Genomic DNA, 24,951 nt, shown 5'->3' on the forward strand with positions numbered 1-24,951 from the left:
GTATTAGTTACTTTAAACTTCAGTTAGAGGGGAAAAAAAATCCCTCAAAGAAACAGGTAATGTCTTCTATTTCTGAACTGTATTACTCAGAGTTATATGTATAAATCAGTTTTGGTGTTGTGATAACCATATACAGATGTTCACTGCACCATTACACTGGCTCTGTAATGGCCTGTGCCACACAGCACAAGACATTTAAATCTTTGTCTGGAACACAGAAATGTTGAGAAAAAAAGCAAAATACCACACCCTATAAACATGAATTATCAACTGTATTTTAGAAATAAATAGTCAATCATCTGGCACTAGATTCTTTATAACAGGATATAATAATACTTAGACATTAGATTTTTAAAGTCAAGATGTAGACATTAAAAATATATTAGATTTTGAAAGATACTTTATGGAACTCCATAGATGCTGCAGGGTATCAGCCACCCATTTTTAAAAATTGCACTTTTAATTAAAAGATATGTTATCTCTAAAATTAATGTTTGTTTAAGATGTATGTTAGTGTACAAAAGTATTAAAAAAAGGCAGATGTTTTATTTAGAAAAGCACAAGATGCTTTCTTGTCTCTTGTACAAAAATTGGAAATGCACCAAAGTTTTGTTCCTTCAGAATCCCTCATCAGTGCTGCATCCTTCCTTCCATCACCTTTGCTTCCTGTTAGATTCTCCTGTTTGTCCTCCTCCATCCTTATGAGGTTGCTCTGTGTGAGATGTGTATTGATTTCTTCCCACCGTGTTTCTGTATATTTCTATATGATGTTTATGTGATTTTGTTTTGTTTTTAATGTTAAATGTAAGATGATTGATTAAAGAATATATGGTTTCAGAGAGATATGATCTGCTGCTGGTGTCCCTGCACTTATACTGAAATTTTCCCTGCAAAAACAGAACCTGACATGTGAAGCTCTTGAAATTTCCATTATGTGTTATGGTAGCACTTCCCACATCTAAGCTGCTCACCAGAATTCAAGGGTACTCTCAGTCTAAGGACAAAAAGCTAAACAGGGAGGTGAGAGGTCAGGTTTTTTCGATCAGCTTGATTCATTGTATACTTGGTGTGGGAGAGATGCTGCAGAGACGTTGCTTGGGTATGAAAAGACTGCCATTGGATTTAGGAAGACCATTTTGCAGAGTGCTGCATAGCAAAAAGCACTGATACGTGAGACTGATAAATGGGTAGACAGCACAATATATTTGCAGAGCAGGAGGCTAGTGAGATGCTTAACTTAGAGATGGTATTTAGTAAGTAGGATACTGAGCTCTCAAATGTCTCAGGCTTTTTATAATAGACTGTCTTGGCTCAAGCCACAGGAATATTCAATGCAGATATTTTCCTTTATGCGACACTAAAATACTTGTAAGATGGTTTGTTTTGTTTATTTATTTATTATATTATATTATTTTTATACCTCACTGAACTCAGAAACTTAAAAACAGAACTAATAAAAATGAATATGTCAAAATTAGGTTGATGTAATTTATTTTTTATTTTCCTAAGTTAATAGTGCTGATAGTGTTACAACATCTGTGTACTGATCTGCACACAAATAATTTGGATCACAGACTGGTTCCTGTCACATTTGTTAGGAGATGGAGATGCGGTTTCTGGAGGTATGGAAAATGTGGTGTCAAGAATGGAAGGTTGGGAAATGGATGTCAGAGTTATGGAGAAATGGGGGTATAGCAGGGCAGGGAGACATGGAAACAAGACACAAAGCAGTAAAAAGTCAGGTCATTGCAAATGAAGCAAGGTGTTATGCTCCTGGCAGTGTTCTGCGCAGCACAGATAGATCCTGTTAGTGATGCTCTTTGCCCCTTCACCTTCCCTCCTGCCACAGAGAAGGGATGGTCTGCAAGTTGCCTGCAGTGGGGAAGTGACCTCAGGCAGCTGTTGTGAGAGCGTCATGTATGAAAGTGCAAAGTTACTTTTTTCCAGTGAAATAAGAAATATACATATAAAATCAGAAGGCAGGTCATGGGAGAGAAATCTCTATCTGGCCACTATTTTTTCCCCCCTTCTTGCTTTCAGGATTATACCGACTCCTTGGTGCAGCCAAGGGAATATGGCTTTTGCAGAAGAAGTAAAAAAGATGTGGTTTCTGTGCTCATTCAGATTAGTCCCTGGAGCAACACGATCCCAAATGCTTTTAAAGGAAAGCTAAGAACAAGACTGGACAGGATTTTTGTCACTTATGGTCTTCTTCAATGAGAGAGAGAGAGATCCAAGGTGCTGTGGTTACCTGGGGAAGGATGATTATTTCTTCTGGCAGTACTGAGAATAATGTCTTAAATTAAAAACTGGAAAGATGACAGGAAGCTCATTTGAACAAATATTCATTAATTAAATTAATGTTGTGTGAATTAATTTTGTTAATGCACAATTAATCCCTTTTGCAAACTTATGAACAGGTCAGGTAAAGTTATGCAGTCATAAGAAAGTTTGTCCTGTAATTTCTCCCTGAGGAAGAAATGGAAGCTCAGGATTTCCCACATTTTTATGATCATGTCACACAGTGCATTGAAGTAGTCATAATTCAGTAATTTGGAACTGATGGTGTCAGAAATGGGTAAAAGTGTATGTTGCCTTTCTTCAAAAAAAAAAGACTCTGTGTTACCATTAAGTAAAATACACTGTTAACCTGCTGTGCCATTAATTTCCCAAGTAATTTATTAAAGAGTGTAACTTCTTCAGAAATTTACGAAAAAAGTGACTGTGGGTCACATTTTTATTATTTGTATATCTGCCTATAATTTCTTTCAAAGTAAAAAATTATAATAGAATTGTCACAAAACAAAATGCTACTCAGCTGCTGTGGTAGTACGCGACTTTTTAAAAATCTGTCATCATCTTTGATTCATTTCATGCTAGGAAAGTATTTGTTACAGATTTAATTGGTTTAGGAGTGCAAAAGCCCAGTGAGCAGACTGAGACTCTTCTTAATACCCTGTCTGATCTCAGCTGTGATGGACAATTTACTTTGATAATGCATCTTGCCTTCTCATGAGACTGGATAAAAGCAGGTAAATAAAAGTGGTGAACTAGCAAGATCTCCCTACCTGATGGACTGAATGGAGTAAAATTAGAGACTGCATGAAAAAGGAGCCTTTGCCAGATGCAGATGTGATACTTTCCCCCACACATAATCTCCCTAGTATTGTGTAGCTGGAAAGCTGACTGATGTTCAGACAAAACCATACGTAGATTATTGCACTCCATTGTTACTTGAATGTAGAGTTTGTGTTCACAAGCAAATGAAACATTTGATTAATGAATAACAGCTTTGAAATGTGTTCCCTTAAGCGTGCGAATGTCTGAGAAGTAACGTATCATGGAAGGTGGTCATTAAATATAGTAATATGATAATAATCGTCTTCCTATCACCCTAGCATAGATGTTTGGCAGCTGGTACAATGCTGCTGAGACAGCCTAATAATACATATGCAGGATGATTGGTTGCCCTTCTGAAAAGAAGATAATTTAGTACTGCTACATGTGAAGAAAAACATATGCCGTTTAAATTCATTGGAAGTGAATTGGAAGACTCACAGTACGTAAGAATTAAACTAAAACCCCATGTAAGACATATTTTGTGTAACATGACATTATATGCAAGAGACATTAAAAATGCAAAAATAACCTCTAAGGGATGGCTGCAAGGTGTACTTTGAAGATAAAATAATGAAATAAAAAGAACAATACATCTGAACTGCACAACAGCTGACTTGTTTCCAGGGACAGAGCAGCCCCTGTGAGTGGGACTTACAAGTTCCTTTCCATTCTGTTGTTTGGAGCTATTTCTGATTTGACTGAGGCATATGTCTGTGCCAGGTTTTCCCCATTAATGAAATTAAGCCTTCTGTTTTGAGGATTGTTAACTGTCCAGTTAATGTTTGATCAGTGAACTGTCTTAGTATTTCTCCAGCCTCACCAGAAGCAGAATGTAGAAGGAAGGGAGAAAAATTATGACAGTTTTTGTCCGTTTAAATAATGACATTTTAAGGTTTGATACTGTGAAATATTTTCCTTGAGAAGGGTTGGTCATGAGTGGTGATTCCCACTTCAGTTGCATGTTTTAAAGCCTGTCAGTGTGTATAAAACACTGAACTAAAGGAAGAGGAAGGGTATGAATAAGGGGGAAAGGAGACAGATGTCTGGGGACAAAAAGTAAACTTCTTTAATATTCATTTTCATGCCACAAAAAGCCAATTCAATAGTAGCTTTCATTGCTCATTATAAAGTTTAGTTTTAAATTTTCAGCCTTCTATTTCTTTAGACACCTAGTGGTTTTTTTTGGTTGGAAATTAGAATTTAAAGTTATCTTTGGGTGATAAAATAGTTTGGATGGAAGTCAGACTTCTGGGAGTGAGGAAGGAAGTAATGATGATTTTTGTTAGGAGCTGCCTTATGTACAGGCTCAACAAAACTCATCTGCAGAACACAGAAAGTGTCACTGCACCCCAGGGCTGTGGAGCCAGGACCGTCTTTCAGTGTGCACCAGCATGGCCCCAGATTCATCCGACCTTCTAGGAGGGTTTTGGGGACAGAAGACGAAGCCTTCCTGTGGTCCTGCGGGAACCCTCCTTGAGATGTAGGCTGTATAAAAACAAGCCTCCCCTCCACCTCCTGTTTTTCAATATCAACTTACCCGAAGGGTGGGTCAAGTCTATTGAAATGCTCTCTGGAAGGCAAAGCCATCTGTTTCTCCCTTTTAGAACTCTTATTTTCCTTAGAAGCCTGTAATAGTATGAGGTTGAGTATTTCGTGAATTATGTAAAAATAGAAATCCTAGTGAATGACACTGAATATTTTTTTTTTTACTGAGTTTCCTTTCCATCTGCTGTTTTTCAAGGCTTGGGAGAAATCATCCCTTCCCAGTCCCTCAAATGTCAAATTTAAAAACATTTGCTTTCATTGGAATATATATATTCTGATTAGCTCTAATGAAAGGCAAAGCCAGCTTTTTGGCTTATGGGAGCTGAAGCTACCCATTAAAAAAAAATTATGAAAACCTCCGTTCCTTTAAACGTGTGGACTGTTGTAGACTTCACAGTGTGTAATGCTTGTTTGGAGGCACTAGATCAATTCTCTGAGCTTTGCATCACTGAGCATGACAGCTCCTCAGAGATTAAATAGCTCTTACCATCAGAAGTTTAATCAGTTTTTCTTCCATGCCTGCAAGTACAGGGAAGGATGGGTGTTCTTGTAAAGCATCACGAGGATTACACTGCAGCGCTTCCTGGGTAAACTTCAGTGCCACTGAAGTGGGGGAAACAATACCAAATAATCTCATGACAGCTGTCATGTTTCCAAAAGTGCCTGATCAAATCTTCAAATCTGAACACCAGATACCTTGTGGGTACATCCAACATCTAGTAACAGTCACTTTTGCTACTGCTTCCTTCCATGCTTGCAGTGGAAATGTGATTACGTACTGAACTGATCAAATAACAGTTAATTTACAATGATCTCCTTCAGGTTTTGTATTTCAGTGCTTCATGTACAAACTATTTATAATGAGGAGGTATATGGAAGCTAGCAGGAAAACATGCCTTTGACTAGTTGTAACCTCTTCAAATACCTCCTGAGTTACATGCTTATAGAAATTACTGTGGCTTTAAAAATTATTCTTACATGGATTGTACTGAAAGAGCATGAGAATTTTTCAAATGAGTAAAATTGATGTTTATAATATAAAGAGTTTCTGGACACAAGAGAGGGCAGTGGAAGGGAGCTCTCTTGTTTTTTCCTTTAGAATGATAGATTAATTTTAATACTTTTATTTAATAATCTATCTACCTGACTTGTGGTCTTTCTAGTCACTTTGCACTTCCATTTTTTTGCCTGTCAATTAAATTACTCCATAGTTTGAGAACAGAAATAGCTGAATCCAGAAGAGAAACTTTACTGTTTAGGTTCTTAATGTAAACGAGCTAGGGACAATGTTGTGTGCATTGAATCTACTTCGCTGCACTATGTATTCCTTGTAGAATGACATAGGAGAAAACAGCAGCCTAGTCCAGCATAGTCCTCTGGTTGATTGGGGTTCCCAGCTTGCAAACAGGAATGTGATATGAGAAAAATGAAACACTAGTGAAAAAGTCATATAAACAAGAACCTATTCCTATCAAAAGTGATTGTTTCTTATTGTCTCTCCACTGAACAGTGATTGCAATGGGTATATGTAAAAATGTAAATATAAATAAATATAGATAACTGGGTGTAAATATATACATCCAGGAATTTTATTCCTACTGTGGTGAGAACATGAAGTGCCTAACAGTCATCTCCCTTAGCAGAAAGAAATAAGCATTTCAAGTTGAGAGGAGGAAAGGGGGAAAACCAGAGTGGGGTGGGCATGGGGAAAAGTTTACACTTGATGCCTTTCTCATATCCCTCTGTCAGCACAAGTTGGAGAAGGGAAGTCTGTACTTTGCTCCCATAGGAAAAAAAAAAAATAATCTGTGTATACACTGTGCAATAACTGATCTCACGAGGCTCACTTTATCACTTTGACTTCTGTGGAGATAAAGTACTAGATATCTGGTATTTATACAAAACATTGAGAAGGCTCGATGTCCCTCTGGAAACAAAATTCATCAAAGTAGTTGCATCACATGAAATCTGCTTGATGTTCTGTGCATCTAATTGCCTGGGTTCATTCTAGTCTGACTATTGGAGAGCTACTAGTTGTATTATGGTGGCGACTACATAATAGGGATCGTTCCGATCCTGGTATTTATGGCACGGATTTGGAGGGCAGTTTTTAGAACTAAACAGACCTGGAATGAAACACGTAGAAACAACTGTTGCATGCAGTAGGTTAGATGCATTCTTTGAGTCATCATTGTATCAGGGTATTTTGACCAAGATTTCTTTCCTCTTCAATTGTTTGAATTTTAGATTCTATAATTTGAAAGGTGATGGGGAAGACTGAGACATCTAACTGAACCAGATTTACAATGGATGTGATCTCACAATACTTTGAAAATCAGTTCACTGAAGATCAGGTCCTTCTTGAGGTAACTGTAACTCAGGACACAAATGAGGGCAACCTAACATACTAATTTTAAAATTTAAATTTTTATGGAAATATCTGATTTTGGGCTTTCTTTGCTTAGAGTTATTATAGAATCTTTTTGATTATATTTTCCAAACCCCTGACCAATACCTTGGTCTTCCTGTGCTTCGCTGGAAACCTTTACTAACTATTTTAGAAGGCTGTTTAGATATGTTTAGGTGTTTCATTTTTACATCTCCTGGGTGATGTTTTTGGTGAAAAATGTTCTTGCAGTTGTGCTAAAAATAAACAAGAATTGCAAATGAATTTCCTCTCAATGACAAATTAGTAGCTTTAAAATGCAAGTGATAAGAACCAAATGTACTATTGTTGCCTTCAACATACTTGCTTTGGGGGGAATATGGTAATATTATTCCCACATACAGAAATTCAAAAAAAATAGAAATTTGCAGGTTATAATAAGAGCTCATTACAGGAACTCAGCAGTATTCTGTCATGTTACTTCTAGTTATAGTTTTAGACTAGCAAGTCTGAGGAAGTATTTGAAAACTAACAGCACAGAAATTAGCTCTGAAAGATTAGCAAATTACTATTACTTTTCAATTTATGATAATACTACTCATTAATAAGTTGATCATTCGTCGTCAGAAATAATATTCACCTCACTTAAAATTCCTCTCCATTCTCATGTCACGCTACAGAATCAATTCCTTAATTTCTTAGCTTCTATAACTCTGAACTTGCCACCTGACATCCTTCGCCCGTATAAGGAATAGTTGTGTTCAGCAATCTCTGGTTTGTACAGCATCGGTAGCAGTTGTCTATAAGGAAAGACCAGGCTTTAGCATGGGGATCGAACTCCAGCAACCCCAGCACTTCAGTGTGATTATGGTAATTATGGAGATGCCAGATATGAAATTGGCACTCAGGATCCAATCCTGTAATCAGTTCTGGAGGCAGACTCTGATATGTGTGGTTTTATCTAGATAGTATTTTGAAGTATCTTGTGCCATAAAAAGAGTAAGATATGTCACATGAATTATGTGTATGGTCTTGTCATTTATTCAAATACGGCAGGTCTGTATATTTTGTGGGGGAAGACCTGGATTTTTAAATGCGTAATGTTTTCGCAGCTGCCTTGAGGCAAAACACAATAGCTGGTGTTGTGGCAGAGTTGTGATTTTAAATTCAGAGTTCAGAGATTAGGGAAACTGTGGAATATTTGTTTTTCCATGCATAATCTTTTATTCCTTTTCAAACTAGTATAGTGTTAATGAGGCCATTTCTATTTAGTGCTTTGAATAATTTATGGTGAAACTATAATTCTCTTTCATTTCTAATCTTGTTAGTATTGAAGGAAGCCCTTTAATTGACAGGAGCTATACTATGATTTAATGAAGCATCACAAAATATTATTTAGATGTGTAATTATGAAATTGGGATAAAGCTGTAATTGCTTTAATGTTGGGACCCTAAAAATAGGAAAAAAAAAAAAAAGGAGCAACCGAGAAACCCATTTTTGTAGGTAAAAGTACCCACTGGTAGGTTGTTACCAAACGTGAAATTCTTTATAACATTAGTGTCAGTCTATTATTTGGTTGATGATACTCAGATATTTGTATTCTCTTAGTACTAGCATAAATCGTATTAACTTCACAGATGTGCCAAATCCTACTTTTATTTAAACAGAACATCCTGATAAAGAAAGCAAAGTTGCAAAGGAGAAGAGTAGTTGGCTGAATGGGCTTGCATTGAGCTGAACACCATTAAAACTCAGTCACCCCAAACTAGAATTCTCTAGCAAATGCAAATTTATTTAAGTTAGAAGTGTGCCTGACTCCATTCAATGAAAACCACTAGTGGGAACTTAGATACTTTCGGTTTGGTCTGTCTTACCTGGGGGGAGGGAGGGGGCACTTGAGGTGAAGCATCTGTTCTTTCTTTAACAAAAAAAAGCCATGACAACAAACAGACAAACAAACAACAAATTCCCCCCCCCAAAAAAAAAAACTTACCAACCAAACAAAAACACCCAAAAAACCAAACAAAGCAAATCAAACCAAAAGAAAACACACTTCGGTACATTACCAAAAGTTGATATTGTTTTTTGTTGAGTGTTGATGCTGTTCTGTAGACATTAATTTTTATTGAGACTGAAAGCGGATGCAATGACTTCCAGGCTATCACTTTGCCAAAAATATCAAAATGTATATTTAGGGAAGTAGTAAAGAAGAGAAGGTGGAAAAGAGCTGTAAGGGGAAAGAGTCTTCAGATTCACATCTGCTTTTCCTTATGTTCTGCTCCAAGAAGTAACATGAAAACACTAATTATCCTCTTAAAGGGATGCTTATGTACACATATTCATATGCCCATCTCAGTACAGCATACACAGGCATATTTATGTGTATTTGTAAATAAAGGTGTATAATATGGGCTTGGAGGAAACAGTCAATCACCTTCATGTCTTGAATACACTTCTGGAGCAGTTCTTTGTTTGATGTGACTGCTCTAGTAAATTGATTATGTCATGTTGGGATTCTGTTGGTGTTGCGTCTGTTATAATAGTCCTCCTACTCCTTTTGTCAAATTAAAAATGTCACACTTTTTGAAATTATACCTGGACTTCTAGAAAGTCCGTGCATGCCCCGGAGCGTGAAGATGTCCTGTAGATTCAATACAAGGAGACAGCAATATGAGCAGCCCAGCATATCTTATTCAAGAAAGGAAAATTCCACTTATTTCAAAGGTCATTTAAGCTTCTGTGCAGATCATAACCCAGCTCTTTAACTTGGCCCAGAACCAAAAACGTAATCAGTGCAGTATGCTTAGGAAGTGCTGATTATAAGTTATTTGTTAATGGTTTATCTCATACGGAGTTCAGCAGAGCTTCACAATCACTTCAAAGACTCTAATCAGACCTTGATGCGTGTTCACGTGTTTGAATGGAGCTTGCTTCACTTCCACTGGTGAGGTCTCTGTGACATGAAGGCAAAGTTCTGCTCTGGTTATTCATTGTAGCATGGCTGAAAACTCAATCAGACCTTGCTTGGGTTCTTTTCGACTCACTGGACTTTGGAAAATATATTTTTTGCCCCATTGCAGCCCTTCAGAGGTCAGAAAGCCTGACATCTGAAATAATGTCTCTATGCAATGTAAGGTAATGTCTCGGGAAGAGCCACTAACTCCTCAAGAGCTTTATGGCAGTATCCAGCAGTGGATTTTTGCTGTCCATAGATTCAAAGTAATGACCCAGCCTCCAAAAGCTGTGTCACATGGTAACAGTCCTTTAGAAAGAGAGTCATAAACGATGTGCTTGTGTCAAGAGCACAAGTGATTTTTAGTTTTCATTTAGTAAGCTGTAACATGCCAGACATCAGTGAAGTAAACAAAAAATAGAATATCTGGAGGCTGCGTGCTGTTACTCCTATTAAAAGCAGGGCTGTGTTAGGTAGGATTTCTCTATCATACTCCTCTGTTCAGGCCTAGTCATTAGGAAGCTGATATTTTGTTACTTTTGTCAGAACTAGCTAATGAATCTTTGCAGTTCTCATACTGTTTCAGAATTAGAAACTGTGGTTTACTATAACATTAGTTTTTGATAGATGTCATTGTTCCTTCCTAGCACATTCCTGGAAATGGCTGTTGAAGACTTTGAATCTATGCTTGGGTAGACCCCTAATAAACGGCAAACAAACTGCAGAAACTAATTTTGGCCTAATATAATAAGGTATTAACAGATCATTTATGCTGATGTATAATTACATTCCCATTAAATTATTGACAGAAACCTGTTAGTGTCTGTTACATATTTATTTTTGAGTGGGAAAAATCTTGTTTTCAAATTAGGCAATGCTTTTTGTACTGAAGTATTATACTGTTTTATGGAGGTATTAGGAAATTACAGTCAGTCCTGAAAAAAATTATAAAATAATTCTCATTTCAAAAAAATCCCCAAATAAGAAATAACATTCTTTAATGAGTTGCATTATTGATGTCTGTATATCTAATGTAGTCTGTGAACTTGAGTAAAGGTAAAGCAGTTGAGCATAATCTTTTCATTTAGATTGGTCTGTTTGTAGTTGAATAAGTTTCACTTGAGCTAGCAGCTTGGATCAAATTACTATTAAGTAAAAGTTAAACTGGCTTGCTCTGTGGGGGATCAGTGCTAAAAATCTTATGATGGAAAAATGTCTAGATTAACCCAATACATATGCACTAGGAAAGCTTATACATAATTTTTAATGCATACCTCCTATCTCTCTCTCAGTATTTCTGTCTTATTGAGATTAAATTCCCACCATACACTCTATTAAATCTTAAATAGTTACTCAGAAGTGATACCGAAACTCCTATACTTAACACTGTTTTTCAAACTATAGAAAGCACACTGAAAAATTGTTCCGGTCTCCTCTGTGTGGTTTCAGTTTACATTGGTGACTGTTTACCGGTGAAAAGGTGATTTAGGAGATGTTGGTCAAGCATTATACATGGACTCTTCAAACATTAAGCCTCTCCCTGATTTAATAGTGCTGTTTTGTTTTTTTTTTTTCTTCTGACAACTAAAACATTTAAGAGGTAAATCAGGTGAGGAGTAAGAGTTAGGATTGTAAACCAAGACATACGGTTCTATTGTTCTGAGGAGGTATTTTTCCAGTAAAGTTAGAGAAAATTAATCTAGCTTTCCAAAATTCTGAGATATTATTCTAAAATGCGTATTCTACCCCATGCTTTCCATCCCTTTTCCTTTCGGAGAAAGAGCTTCCAGCTGGAAGAGGTGTCACTGGGACTAGAGTGCTTTGTCATATTTATCATGCGTTAGAAATAAAGGAAGGTGGCATTTTTAGACAGAGTAGGTGGAGATGTGCTACTGGCTTGTCAAGGGAGAAATACTTGTTGGAGCTGAGTAGGTAAAGAGAGATATCAAAGCAAAACAGTGCTGACATGGGAGATACAAGAATACACTGAGTGTGAAAAAACGCAGTCTAAAGTAGGGGTTTCAAACTCATTTTCACTGGGGGCCACATCAGCCTCACGGTTCCCTTCAGAGGCCAAATTTGGCCTTTAGAAGACAACCACGAGGCCGATGTGTTCCCTGCTAAAAATGGGTTTGACAACCCTGCTGTAGAGGTTAAGATGTAGTTTCTTACTAGGAGGATGTAATTCTGAAGCCCTGTTCTGGTTTGAGCAAGGTAGAGTAACAACCTACCTATTTTTCAGATGGAAGTAGCTTGGTTGATGAGTGTCTTTACCTGGTGTAGCGAAGGACTGCCCACTGTGGGCCAGGAGAATCTTCTCAGACCTTTCATGTTTTGAGTGTGGTTCTGGCCAACAGTCCTCACACTCTTCATTACATAGTCTTTGAATTTACATATAGCTCATCCAGGTAACATGGTTATTTGGATTAACATGTTTGTCTCTGAAACAGAGTACAAATTTATGGGGAAGGGAAAAGTCATGTTTCTCTTATTCTTATATCCCTGAAATTGGTCTTCACTATCTGTTCCTGGCAATGGACTGTTTGCTGGATGGTATAAATAAATCAAGGGCTGTAATCATTTGTGGGAAACCTCGTGTGAAGAACCTCCACTGGAGAATAATTTTATTACTGGTTTGAAGTAGCAGCCTCTTCTCTTTGCCAAAAATAGCCATCAGAGGGAGGTTCCGTCATGTTTGCCAAACGAGGCATTACACCTCTTGTCCTTGGGAATAAATAATGGCTGGGAAGTACTTCTGTGAGGCTTCAACAGTTGGCATCACCGGTTTTTGCTGTCTGACATTTGGTGTTTGTTGCATGTGCCAGTTCTCATGTGGGTGTTTAATTATTGCTGTGGTTGCATGTTCAGTTCAAGGCTCTGGCTCCCAGAAGCTCATAGTATTTCTAGGTAACAAAATGAGTTTTAAGGGAAAAGGGAGAAGAAAAGAGTTACTTTTTGGTTTCCATTATTTTGAACTTTTTCCTCTAGTGTTTTTGAAAGTCATAAAATAATTTAAAAGGGCTTCTGTATATCACTGCACATTTCATTTGCAATATTTTGCAGGGAATATTTAGAGTCACTAATTTGTCCTAGATTTTATACGAATCGAATTAATTCAGGTCACAGAGCAAGAAATAGAACTGACTAGAAAAGTCAGTTTCAAATATTATCTTAGCATGTTGCTGTAAGATGTGGTTGTTTTATGGGAATAATGAGGAGAAAAGTAGAGTGGGAGAATACTACTAGGATGTTTAGCTAATCACTGCTGTTATAAGCAATTATTACTAAGATTCCTTAAACATAGCTTTTTACTACGGTGGTTTCATATCCAGTGGAAACTCTGAATGCCTCTTTCATGCACAAAAGTGAATGTTTCTGTGAAAATTTCAACAAAACCAACAATAGTATTTTCCAGTAATAGAAGAACAGGAAGTATGTTCTCTTTCAACTCTGCTTTCATTTGATCAATCGCATCAGAGAGAAAGGAAGAAAAGGAGAGACTGAAAGATGGTAGTTTCTTCACTAGGGAGGTGTGAAAGCTAGTTTCAGTTTGGGTGAGCTACAGTTGTTTGAAGACTTGCATAAATATGAATCACTTGTGATTTATATTTCATCCAAAGACACCGAGCCGGTAGGCTGCAGTATGTTATTCGTGTGTAGCTGAGGTATCTCTGATTCATGGCCACAAGTGAGGCTTCAGCTGGTCCCGCGCAACCCACTGAAAGTGTCTGTGGAAGTAACATCACAGACTGCAGTCGATATTTAATCATACCCCAGTGAGCAAAAAGTGAGTACTGAATAAAGCTCCATCTTATGGGTAGGCCAAATGGATGAAGGTGGATGCTGATTGATCCCTTTACTGTAGTCTTATTTAGCGCAGAAGCTGACAAATGATGATATTTGATTGCATGTAATTTTTTTTTTCTTTTTTTTCTGTAGCTAGGAAAGATACATTTCATAGGGTTGGATGTGACTTCTTAATAAATGTGAAATCCCTGCTTGCTTTTGCACTCACATAGACCTCAATACCAGCAGCTGTAAACTATAAGCTGAAGGAGGCGCTCATGTACATGGAATAGTGCCAGTGCCTACAGGAAGAGCCTGAGCCACCTAAAGAGCTTTTGTGGAGTGGTATGGCCCCTGCTGAGGAGTACAGCAGGCAAAGAGGGTGTATGCTATCGACTGTAAGCTGTTCTAATGATCTGTCTGCTTTGCTGCAGGTAATAATGCAATGAGAGCAAATAATGCAAACCAGTAGCACGTGGAGAAAAATAATAGGAACTTATTACGGATAAAGGCAATTGCACATTTCATGCGTTCCTTTTTTGTAATTAGTCCATCAAGTCAGACACTAAAATACATTAATTAAAACACCAGTTTCCCATAGAGTTCAGTAGCTTGTTAGCAGCCCTTAAAACATCAATACCGTTATCCACGTTACTCACAGTCCAGTGCAAATCAGCATTTGGCAGTCGGGTTGACCTATGATGACTCAAAGTGATGAGCTCTGTGGACCATCAGCGGGCAGCAGAACACGCCCCATGGCTGCGGGCTGACTGCTGCATTACTTCTTTGGGCCTGTAGCCATTAAGCCTAATCATGCTGAGGAACAGCGCCTCCTTTAAGTGCATGATACCTATTCAGGCTTTGGGCATCTCTGGCCTTGTCCCTCAAGCACTGTGCTTTTGTGGTCTTTTGAAGAGCTCCTTGGCCCTAAGCGAGGGAAACAAAACATTACCTTGTCTGGCAGAGCAGGAGTGTTTGGGTGAGAGGCACATTGCTATTCAGAAAACATGCTCTGGTTTTGATAGCTTTTGTCTGAATCCAATGCCAAACAGGAACTGAAGGTGCAGATAACAATATCCATTAAATGTTTAATCCAGAAAATAGTCAGCAAAAGCAGATCTCAACTCATATTAGTAGAATTTTTTTTTGCTTGCTTTCTTTTTTTTTTTAATTTTTATTTTTATTTTATTTTAATGTACTTCATTAATGGTTTTGCAGAATCAGGATTTTTATCTGTCTGTCTATACAGTGTGTAGGCATGCCATGCCCTGTATCATCATGAGACTTCAGGCACTTTTATGAATGTTGTATGTATTGCATAGTTAAAGCTACTTTTGACATTTAATTTAGGAGCATCCCTGGGGGGAGGTGAGTTCTTATGCAGTCAATGGAAAGAGGGAGCTGCCTCTAAAAGGCATCTGGCTTGGATAACTAAAATAACCTGAGGTACATGATGTGATACCACCTGTTAAAATCTCACTCTGTCCAAGTGATATCTCACCTGTCTACAACCTCTGTAGAGCCCGCTCCTCCCTAATTTGTCACTTGATTGTTCTCTTGTTCTGGTGTATGAAAATCTCTCATGTTTATCTTTCGACAGATGATATTTTATTTTGCCTTTAGCTTATTTTTGGATAATCTATTTCATACTGGTTTTGTTAATGTTGCTGTACTTAAGAAATATACTTTCTCCCCAGGGCATTGGTTTTATCTACTTTCCAAGTAATATTATGTATACAATTCCACTGAATTGCAATTATATCCGCCAATCAAAATTCATGACTATACAGTTGCTGCCTTGTAACTACACATTTCATTCTTCTTTATGAAAGTTTTGGCAATGTAGCTGGCAGCCTGTAATCAGCTGGAGTGCAGGAATTTTGAAGTGCTGGGGCTGTGAGAAATAATATGTGAAGCTACAGCGGAGGTCGGCTTGTTTTGGTGACTCTGGTAGAATCACACGATAGCAAAAGCTTGAGGAGGTGGACATGGAGCAGTGACACAGAATGCAGGGAAATTGCTTATTTTCGGGAGTGATACACAGTCAAAGTTCAGAAATGTGTAGCACCAAGAACAATTTCAGAGATTAAAAGAGTGGATTACATAATACCAAAGGAGTAATAATTTAGCCAGATGGGAGCTGGGTGACCAGGCATGGGTTTATGGCTGAGTGTGAAGGAGGAGAGAGCGTACTCTCCAGGTGCCATCAGGCCATTGTGGGGAGCGCCTCCATGGTCTCTCTGGGTTCCTCCTCCTCTAGACCTTCCTCTGGGTGGTAGGTCTATACATAGCTTAGTGGTTAATTACTAAAAGATTTAATGAAGATGTAACTGCCTTGTTCTACTTTTAGTTCATCAAATGACGCCTTTAAATTTCTTCAAAGTCAGGTAAAGTAATCTTTTAGGAAAGTGTGCTTTTGTCAGAAGCAGGTATTTTGGCTCCAGAAGATTAATCTGCCTCCTTTCTTTTTGCCTTGTGTGTTTCGCAGGCAGACAGACTATGCACAGTCAAATCTGCTCACCTGGTCTCTAATTTTAAAATACTACAAATTAAATTATCTTTATCTTTTTTCATTTAAGAGATAGAAATGTTCATTTAAACTGAATGGTCCCCTGGCATTTCTGAGGCTGTATGTGCCTGTGCACTTACGAAGTTTTACAAAGAGCCAAGGCAGGCACTCAGAGATGGCAGATGCTTTATGAAGAGGTGAATGGGAGCACAGAAGGAGAACACAGAGCTGGGCTGGGGCTTTCTTCAGCAAAACAGACTGGCCCACGTTGGTTCCCAAAGAGCTCCTCATGTAAAATTAATCTGCCAGAATATTAGCATATGGATATTACAGTTTATGAACTGATACTCTTGCCGAATAACTTTCCATAACTAATGCCAACACATTGAATGGGTTTTGATACTCCTATTAAAAAAACCCTACTTCTGAAATGTGATTATATCTTACCGTTGGTATATTATTTGATAAATGAAGTCAGTTACACTTTCCAAACATAATAGTATGTAAATTAAACTAAAAATTAATTTACATTTTCTCTGAGTAATGAAACCATGTCTTGATAGATATTGCATTTTGATTTTCTTTTGGTCGATCATATTTTCTTTCTCCTGTTACTTCCCGTAAACAGTATAATTTCTTAGTGCTGACAGCCTATATACTAAATATCACAGTGGAACAGGAGGAACTGTATTATTCTGTATGTACTGACAAATCTCTTTGGTTAATGAGCTTTCAATAAAGTTAAAATAGCAAATGTTAATAAATCAGGGGAAAGCACACTGAAAGTTATTGAAGTTCTTTTCTTTGCTGGTGTTATACATGTGCCACATCTTTTTCTTTACTATAAAAATATAGTTTTATTGAAACAAGAGGACGAAAAAAAAACCTACAGCATGAAAGCCTAATAGCAATAACGATATTTGTGTCAGTGCAGTCTCACATGATGAGAGAGCCTATTTCTCTTTTTGGGCAGTGGACAGAGAGTATTAAATGCTCTTCTCTGTTTTTAAATAAACAGCAGCATTAAAGATAGAATAAAAGTTTCAGAATTAATAATTTTTCCTTCCTCAGCCAAGTGTCCTCCCACATTTTCGAAGTAATATACCCAGAGAAGGAATTGAAAAAATGGCCGTCTGTTCTTTTTGCCTCCATTTCACAGAACTGCAATATTGTTCTTTGTAATGAGCTATGTAATAAATCAAAGCTGAGAAACCACTGAGGGGGCCTTTACCTGGAGATCTTTTAGTCCGCAGTGGTACGAGAGCGTCGGTTGGGATAGGAAGTGCCCGTCCCTTGTCGGTGGATGGCTTGCATTTGAGGAACTTCAGCTGGTTACCTGGTTTTTGCTCTTGCTGTACATCTTGCTGATGCTCCAGAGGAGCATCACTGCACCCTGCTTGTGGTGCCCATAAGAGCTAATGAGCCAAATGGCTTCTCTGTGTGGGCTTTGTTGAGAGAGAGCATTGGCTGGGGTGGTTGCCTCCAGATCAGTGGTCCTTCCCTCCTCTTTCTGCCTTTCCCAGCTCTCCGAGCTGAAACCACTGCCATGGAGCTGGGCCCTGCTGTTGGTGGTCATGGCTGTCACTCCCCACTTCAGCTTCACCTCAGGGCAGGGGTATTTGGTGCCAAGTTGGGGGCTACCCAGCAAGCCATGGTCTCAGGATGGCCATAATGAGTATATGGCCTGCTGGAGAGAAAGATGCTGTCCCGTTGCTGGAGTCCCCTCGCTGGTGTCCTCTTGCTGGTGTCCCCTTTCTGGCAGGGGCCTGACTGTCACCTACCATTCCACAGCATGCCTGGTTTTTAGGGTGAGCTGAGCAGCTGTACCCTCTCCTGTCAGAAACTGGGCCAGACAGATCCCTGGTTACATTTTGACCCCTGTGTGCTTGTACATGCTGCTTCATACCGCTTGGAAGAAACTTTCTAGGACTTAAAAATAAAGCAAAAAACCTTTAAAGTCCGTATAGCGAATAAATTGATCCAGGTTTTTTCCACACTCCACACCTCAAAGCACCTCAAGCCACTTGATTAACTTCAAGCCATCATTAAAAATTCTGCTTTTGCTAGGCACTGTAAGTGGGGAAATCTTAAGGCAGGGGAGAGCTTTTCTCTTTTGAAAATAAGCAGAGGGATGAGTGTCCAGGTTGGTTTTATCATTAGCACTGCCTCACATCTTTACTCACTGAATCACTGCCACAGCAACATAATATATAATTATATGTATTTCCAAGTGTCAAGGCTTCTCGTTTAAAGCTTAACTGAGTTTTAAATCCCTGTGGAATGTGAAGGCCTTTAAAATACTTAATAAATTCTAATCTTAATCATATTCATCATTATTAAAATTTGAAATAGGTTGGAATACTTCAGGTAAGTGAAATGAAAAAACTAATAAAAGGCATGAAACACACTGGAGAAATGGAAGAATAATTGCTAAAGATTAAGAAATCTAAAATGGCCAAACATGAAAAAGCCTTCATTTCCAATAAGCTTTTATTTAAAAGTTTTGCAATACCTTAATAATATAAAAGGAGATTTTAAAAATGAATTGAATGTTCAGTGCAGGAGAATGAAATATTTAAATGCAATAAAACTTAAACTAGTCCTGTCTTTGGGTTTAAAGCATGATTTAGGCCTGGTCAGTTCTTGAGAGTGTTGCTTTATCTGTCAGCAAGGAGGCAATACTACTCCTGTTGTTGCTATTAATAATAATTATTATCATAGTGGTAATAGTAGTTTTCATAATAAGTAGTCCCTAGGAGTAACAAGGTACTGTGGCTGTAGACATCAGGTTGCTCGGTCTTGTACAGGTTGAACAAAAATATTTTTCTCTTCCAAGGAATGTGTAATCTATTACAAACGTGAAAGAAAAGACCTCTTAAAATATTTTGGTTTTAATTCAATATTATAAAGATGCAATCAAAATGTTTGGCTTCTATTGTATCCTTCTTTGTTTTTCCGCTAGTGAATGAAAGATGCCTTACTGTGAATGTTGCTTGACTATTGGAATGACTATTGGACTATTGAGAATCATTTTTTGAGAGCTGTGGAGTCCTCTGAGTCAGGCAGGGAAACACCATACCCCAGGAACTTTAGGGAAATTGACTTTTTGCGTGAGGTACTGCACTAGGGGTGTTCAAATGGTGCCCTTCACAATGTAGTCTGTGGTAGAAAATGAAATTAAATATTAAAAAAATATTGAATCCGGTAATTTTATTTTTATTTTAGGGATTACTTACCTTGACCATGCCGGTTCAACACTTTTCCCAGAGAGTCTACTTAAAGCTTTTACTGATGACCTCAGAAACAACATTTATGGTAAGTGCAAAACAGCGTTCTCATTAGACTTCTCTAGTTTCCATGTAAGTAGATGGGACTGTGCCTCTTGAGCTTTTTGAAGAGTACTTCTGCGGGTTTTTTAACACTGCTATAGAGTACTTGGAGGACCAGTGATTTTACACAGGGGCCATAGTCCCTTTGTGTCACCCCAAGCTTTGTTCTTTGGTGGCTAAATGTCTGTGTTGGTGAACAAGAAAAATCAAAGGAAGCGTGACTCTGTTGCCCAGGGGTTAAGGCATCGTGCTGGGGATAAATGAAAACAATGTAGCTCTGACCACTGTTTTTTCAGTCTTTTTGTTTTTCATAGAAAATGTAAAAACAATTTCTTTCGCAAGGACCAGAATCAAAAGCCACTCCTCTTCTCAGTGAGAGTCATCACAGGGAGCTTACACTGTGGCTCAGTAGAAGCACTTAATTTAGAAGAAAGCTTAGCTCAAAGATCCCAAGTGAATTTAGGCAGGGAATAGGTGCTGTACCTCTAGCAACCTGTTAGACTTAGGTGCATACTCAGAAAAAAGGATGTGTATTGCCAAGGCAACCTTGCACATAAGAATAGCTACAGAATTGTGCCATATCTGGGTGGAGATTTAGCTATTGCAGCTATGGACAGGGACACTTCAGCACCACCTACAAGTACTGCATCCCCAGGTCCTCTACTTAAACCTTTGAACATTATTATCTAACCAAGAACCACGCACTGGACGTGCATTTCTACAAAGGCAGCAGCATTCACCCTTTAGGAAATGTCATTAGTCTGTGAGACAATTTACATTAGAGTGATCTGTGCTCAGCCAGAAAAAAATATACTGTATACTATTATATATATATATATATGCTGTGAGTAGTCCCATGGAAATAATTAAAATTTCTCATTGTGTGTTACTGTCTGTGGGCTATTGTCCTTTTTGATAGTTTTGTGTCTGTCTTGTGCTCTCTGAAACATAGAGCAAAATGATTCCTCACTTGGGAACTAGGTATCACTGCTTTAAAAGAGAACTGTACATTCAAGCCCCGGCACACTTGTGCTTATCACCTGGACCAGCCACTTGAGAGCTCTGGGTTGTTTTCATTTTCAATGTGCCATTGTGCCTGTCATTTCCCACTCTCTTTTTCCTGAATGCTGGCACGGCCAGGATCCAGGGTATGGAATTAAGTTCCACTATGAAATAGATGTTCTTGATGGGGATAGATATCTTTGCTGTTTTAACAAGATATGCTGATTTGATTACATTCAAAGTCTCCTATTCAGGTGCATGTCAGTGATATTAAAATTAATGTTCTGTCACTGCAGTCATTGTAAAGTGAAATGTATGCACTCTGATCTTAATTATTTCAAACAACACTGGGCTCAACCCTTGGAATAAGTATCACCTGTGGTGGAAAAGAATTAAATTTGTGGATTGATTGAGTGCTTGTGAATAGAAATAGTGGTGCTGCCAGTTTGGAGTAGATTTGTATAGTACCTTATAATGCCATGGGAGAACAAATTTTAGCTTTTTTAATACCACTTTCATCTAAAATGATAACAAGAACTCTAATATGGTCTTTTTTTTTTCAGTTACATCTCTGATACTCCGAGAGCAGTAACTGTTGTATACAAATAATTCATTTAACAGACAGAGGTGTGAGGGAAAGGGCACTTTGACTAGCAGCTTTTTCCATTTTCTTGATGATAATCCACAGACCCAAAGAACTGCAGTTTAGCTGTTCCATGTGTAAATGAGGGAAAGGAATGCAAGTAAGAGATTCTCACTTCTAAACTGAAAATATTTGAATTGGAAATTACAGAAATTCAACAGCACAAACGAAAAGTCTAGGTATTAGTTTTGGGTTTGAACTCAAAATTTATTATTCTTTTCAACACTTTCATTCAATAACTTTCAGCAGGGTGACTTCAAAATGTTAAAAAGAGAGCAGCTAATATTGTAACCCACTGCAAAAACTGTATTTACATAGCAATGTTTTCTTGTTCTCTTTCTGAACTGTTTAGGGATGTTGTTTAAGCATTTACTAATAGGAAAGTATGTTGTTCCTGTGTGGATATTCCTGTAATCTTTTCTGCTCAAGAAGATAAATTCAAGGCCTTCTTCTTACGTGCTGTCGTAATTGTTAATAGACGCCTGTGCTGAGAACTGCTAAGGTGGCTACTGATTTTGCAATAAAATTTATATTTTCATGAGCTGTTTGAATTTCAGACACTAAATAAGAACTGGGTTAGTCCTGGTGTCCAATCATGAATGTCTGTTATCTCCAGATGTTCTCTCTTCTGAATTGCTTCTTGGCTAGTGCATGAAATTATCTATGAATGTGCATCCTGTCTGTAGTTTTTCCTAGTATATTTATGCATTTGCAGTTGTACCTTCTTTTTAAGGGAACTGCCTAAGTATCAGTAAGAGATCCAGCCGAAGTTTCAAGGTCTGTCATAATTGCTTTCTTCTATGTTCCTTCTCTTGACTAACTGCTCTAAGGAGCTTCAGGGCATTGCTGTGAAGTATACATTAAATCTTTCTTTATCATCTTTTCAGGCTGTTTTCGTGTAATTCTTTGATAAAAGAGAAAATTAATAGCAAAATTGTGATTAATGATTAACTTCTATATCTCTGTTGTCTCCTAGGCAACCCTCATAGTCAGAATATCAGCAGCAAGTTGACATATGACACAATTGAGCATGTCCGTTACAGGTAGAATAATTTTTCTTTCATGTGTTTGTCGCACTTCATTGTTTTCACTTTGATTAGGCTTGTGCTATTTTGGTGACTTTGGTGTGATGTCATTTTCTGAGGGTTATCTGTCACTTCTAAAGAAATTACCTCACTTGTAAAACACAAGGTACTTGGACAATCAAGAATTGGACAAAATCAGTTCTTTTTCTCCCGGATGCCCAAATTCTGAGAGTCCTGTAGTTAAATTAGGGCTATAATATAACTCCACAATTTTCATTAAGATCTAGAAGTTGGAATCTCAAAAGTGATTACTGGTAAGATGGTATGGTAAGATAGTAAAGTGGAATTAAGTGCAAGGGCATGGTTAAAATTCAGTTGAAAATAATGGCTTTTGAGAATTTATAAAAAAGCTTATGGGAATGTGTATGTTGTTTTACAGCAGGTACTTGCTTCTGTCATAATAAAATAGCTTTTAAAGTAGTTTTAGTGTAATTTTTACGAGCAAAAAGAAAAAGTAAATTTGAGTGTTGGGGTTTTTGAGTATGGGCAAGAAAGTGAACTGAATCTCTAAGTAAGGTACCCTGCTGAAAGTTCAGAATAGAATGTGCCAAAAGTACACTTCTTGCCCTTAGTTTACACCATGTAAAAATGTACAATTTAGGTACTTGATTTTTGTTTTTAGGGGATTGTTTTCAGTAACTCTTGCTATTTTATGAAATATATCTTTATAGAAGAATATGTATGCTTTGTGTTTATTTACCTGCTTTTAATGTCACTTTTTGTGCAAGGAAAGAATTGTTATGGATTCCTCCTTGTTTTATTGTCTTCCTTAAAAGCAAAGATTTCTCCAAAACACATCACAGAATTCAGATCAATAGCAATGGAACTATAGCATTGTCATGTTTGTAGTTGTAATGAAGAAAATCTTCCTTACACCTCTCTGCTGCTTTTTCTCTGACTGCACTTTCATGAGGGTGTGAAAACCGAAGATTTCTAGCTGGAAGATGCTGCAGGATATAAGCTTCCCCCATGCCCCCAAGCCACCAGCGTTCTGGAGAAAGTATTTAGTTTTGCTTCTTCTGCAACCCTCTCTCATGCTGTGCAGGATGACAACCTATTAATGCAGGGCCAAATCAAATGAAAGAGACTATCTATGAGGAATAGCTGTTTTCAAAAGCAGACACCTGAGCTGGATACAGCAACACCTACAGCCCTGCAGAGCCTCCTGAGCACACCTCTGTGCTCACATGCAGCGTTAGCATTTTGGTTTCCATTAACTCTCAGTGATATTTCAATGTTGCCATTTAATCATTCTTCTTATGAAGGCACAGTGGAAAGCGTAACTGTTTCTAGAATTATTACTATTGTTTGCTGTGTTCTTCAATGTTAGGGAGTAAGGAAAATCTTCCACGGTGTAACTTAGATTACCATTACAGATCATAGAGCTGACATTTTCAGCTTGTTTTATTTTGGATCTATCTTTTAAAAAGCAGAAGACTTTTATAAGAGCAAGATGGCAGACGACAAGAATCATACCAGTGTCTGTATCGGTTATGTTTTTTTTAATAAAAATCCTTCTGCATCCAAATGAACGTTTTTCAGTATTGCACCAAATAGAATTTGTCATCTATGCCTATGAAAATTCAGTCATTATTCTGCAATAAAAAATTAAAAAAGCATAGTCATCAAAAAAGGCATAGTCATAAAAATTCAGGAAGAAAATGCCCCAAAACCACTGTCAGTATGTCAGCTATCTGAAAGGCAATAGAAAGTATATTAAAAATCTATACTTCTATGACATTGCAGCTAATCAAAATAAACAATATGACAAGACACAGAGACAGGCAGCTGTGTCCTACATCACAGCACATAGACTCAATTTCCTCAATGAAAGAATAATTCAGTGGGTAGTTTCAGAAATCTTAAAATTAATTGCTCACCTATAATTCTTCTTGTGGCACATGGCTGCCACCAGAACAATAGCTTTTTTTCAGTGTTTGATTCCAAGGCAGTATGATCTTTAAGAAAAAAAATAGTTTGGTTTTCTGATGAGATGACACAAGCAACTAATTGAAAATAAACACAAAGTGTAATTTCTGGTTTATATTTGTCGATATTGGTGATAGCAGCATCAGAATAGACTTTTCTACTCTGACAGTGCACACTGTTCCCCAGTACAAAACTGTATGATTTGAATTTGCCTTCATATTTGCTTGACCAAAGAAACCACTCTCAGAACATGGATTTCCAAGAAAATAACATAAATAATGAAGTATTTGAGTCAATGGATGTTTTCTATGATTTACAAAATCACAATGATCAATCCAGCTTACCTTTTGACCAAGTCAAGTGCATCAAGAGTAAAAATAACTGTTTAATTCTTAAAGAATTGCTTCCCCTTTCTTGAAAGGAACTGCTGAGAGATTTTTAAAATGTGTGTATCTCTACATTAACCATGAGTGATGCTGAGAAGAGGATGCAAGAACTCTAATAAACCTTATCTAAATCTATTAAATGTATACATCTAAAGATTGCAGATCCTTTTTTATGATTTTGCTTCTGGATGTATGGAAATGCTATTTCTCTACTTCCATACAGCCAAAGAACATTAGTGCAATATATCCTTATGATGCTGCAGAGATAACGCAACTC

The 24,951-nt window shown here is 37.6% G+C and overlaps 1 protein-coding gene across 3 annotated transcripts in view; it reads left to right on the forward strand.

Moving 5' to 3' along the window:
* MOCOS (molybdenum cofactor sulfurase) overlaps nucleotides 1–24,951 on the forward strand; it is a 229,557-nt gene that overhangs the window by 6,218 nt on the left and 198,388 nt on the right. For 2 of the 3 annotated variants that reach the window (XM_065832199.2, XM_071804385.1), the window contains exons 2-3: nucleotides 19,526–19,615; nucleotides 22,251–22,317. In XM_065832199.2, the coding sequence (XP_065688271.1) occupies nucleotides 19,526–19,615; nucleotides 22,251–22,317 (157 nt within the window). Of the gene's footprint in view, nucleotides 1–6,947; nucleotides 7,032–19,525; nucleotides 19,616–22,250; nucleotides 22,318–24,951 lie in introns of those variants that run through there. The other variant, XM_071804384.1, reaches the window with a different exon arrangement.

Source organism: Patagioenas fasciata, chromosome 2, assembly GCF_037038585.1.
Source record: "Patagioenas fasciata isolate bPatFas1 chromosome 2, bPatFas1.hap1, whole genome shotgun sequence".
Lineage (NCBI taxonomy): Eukaryota > Metazoa > Chordata > Aves > Columbiformes > Columbidae > Patagioenas > Patagioenas fasciata.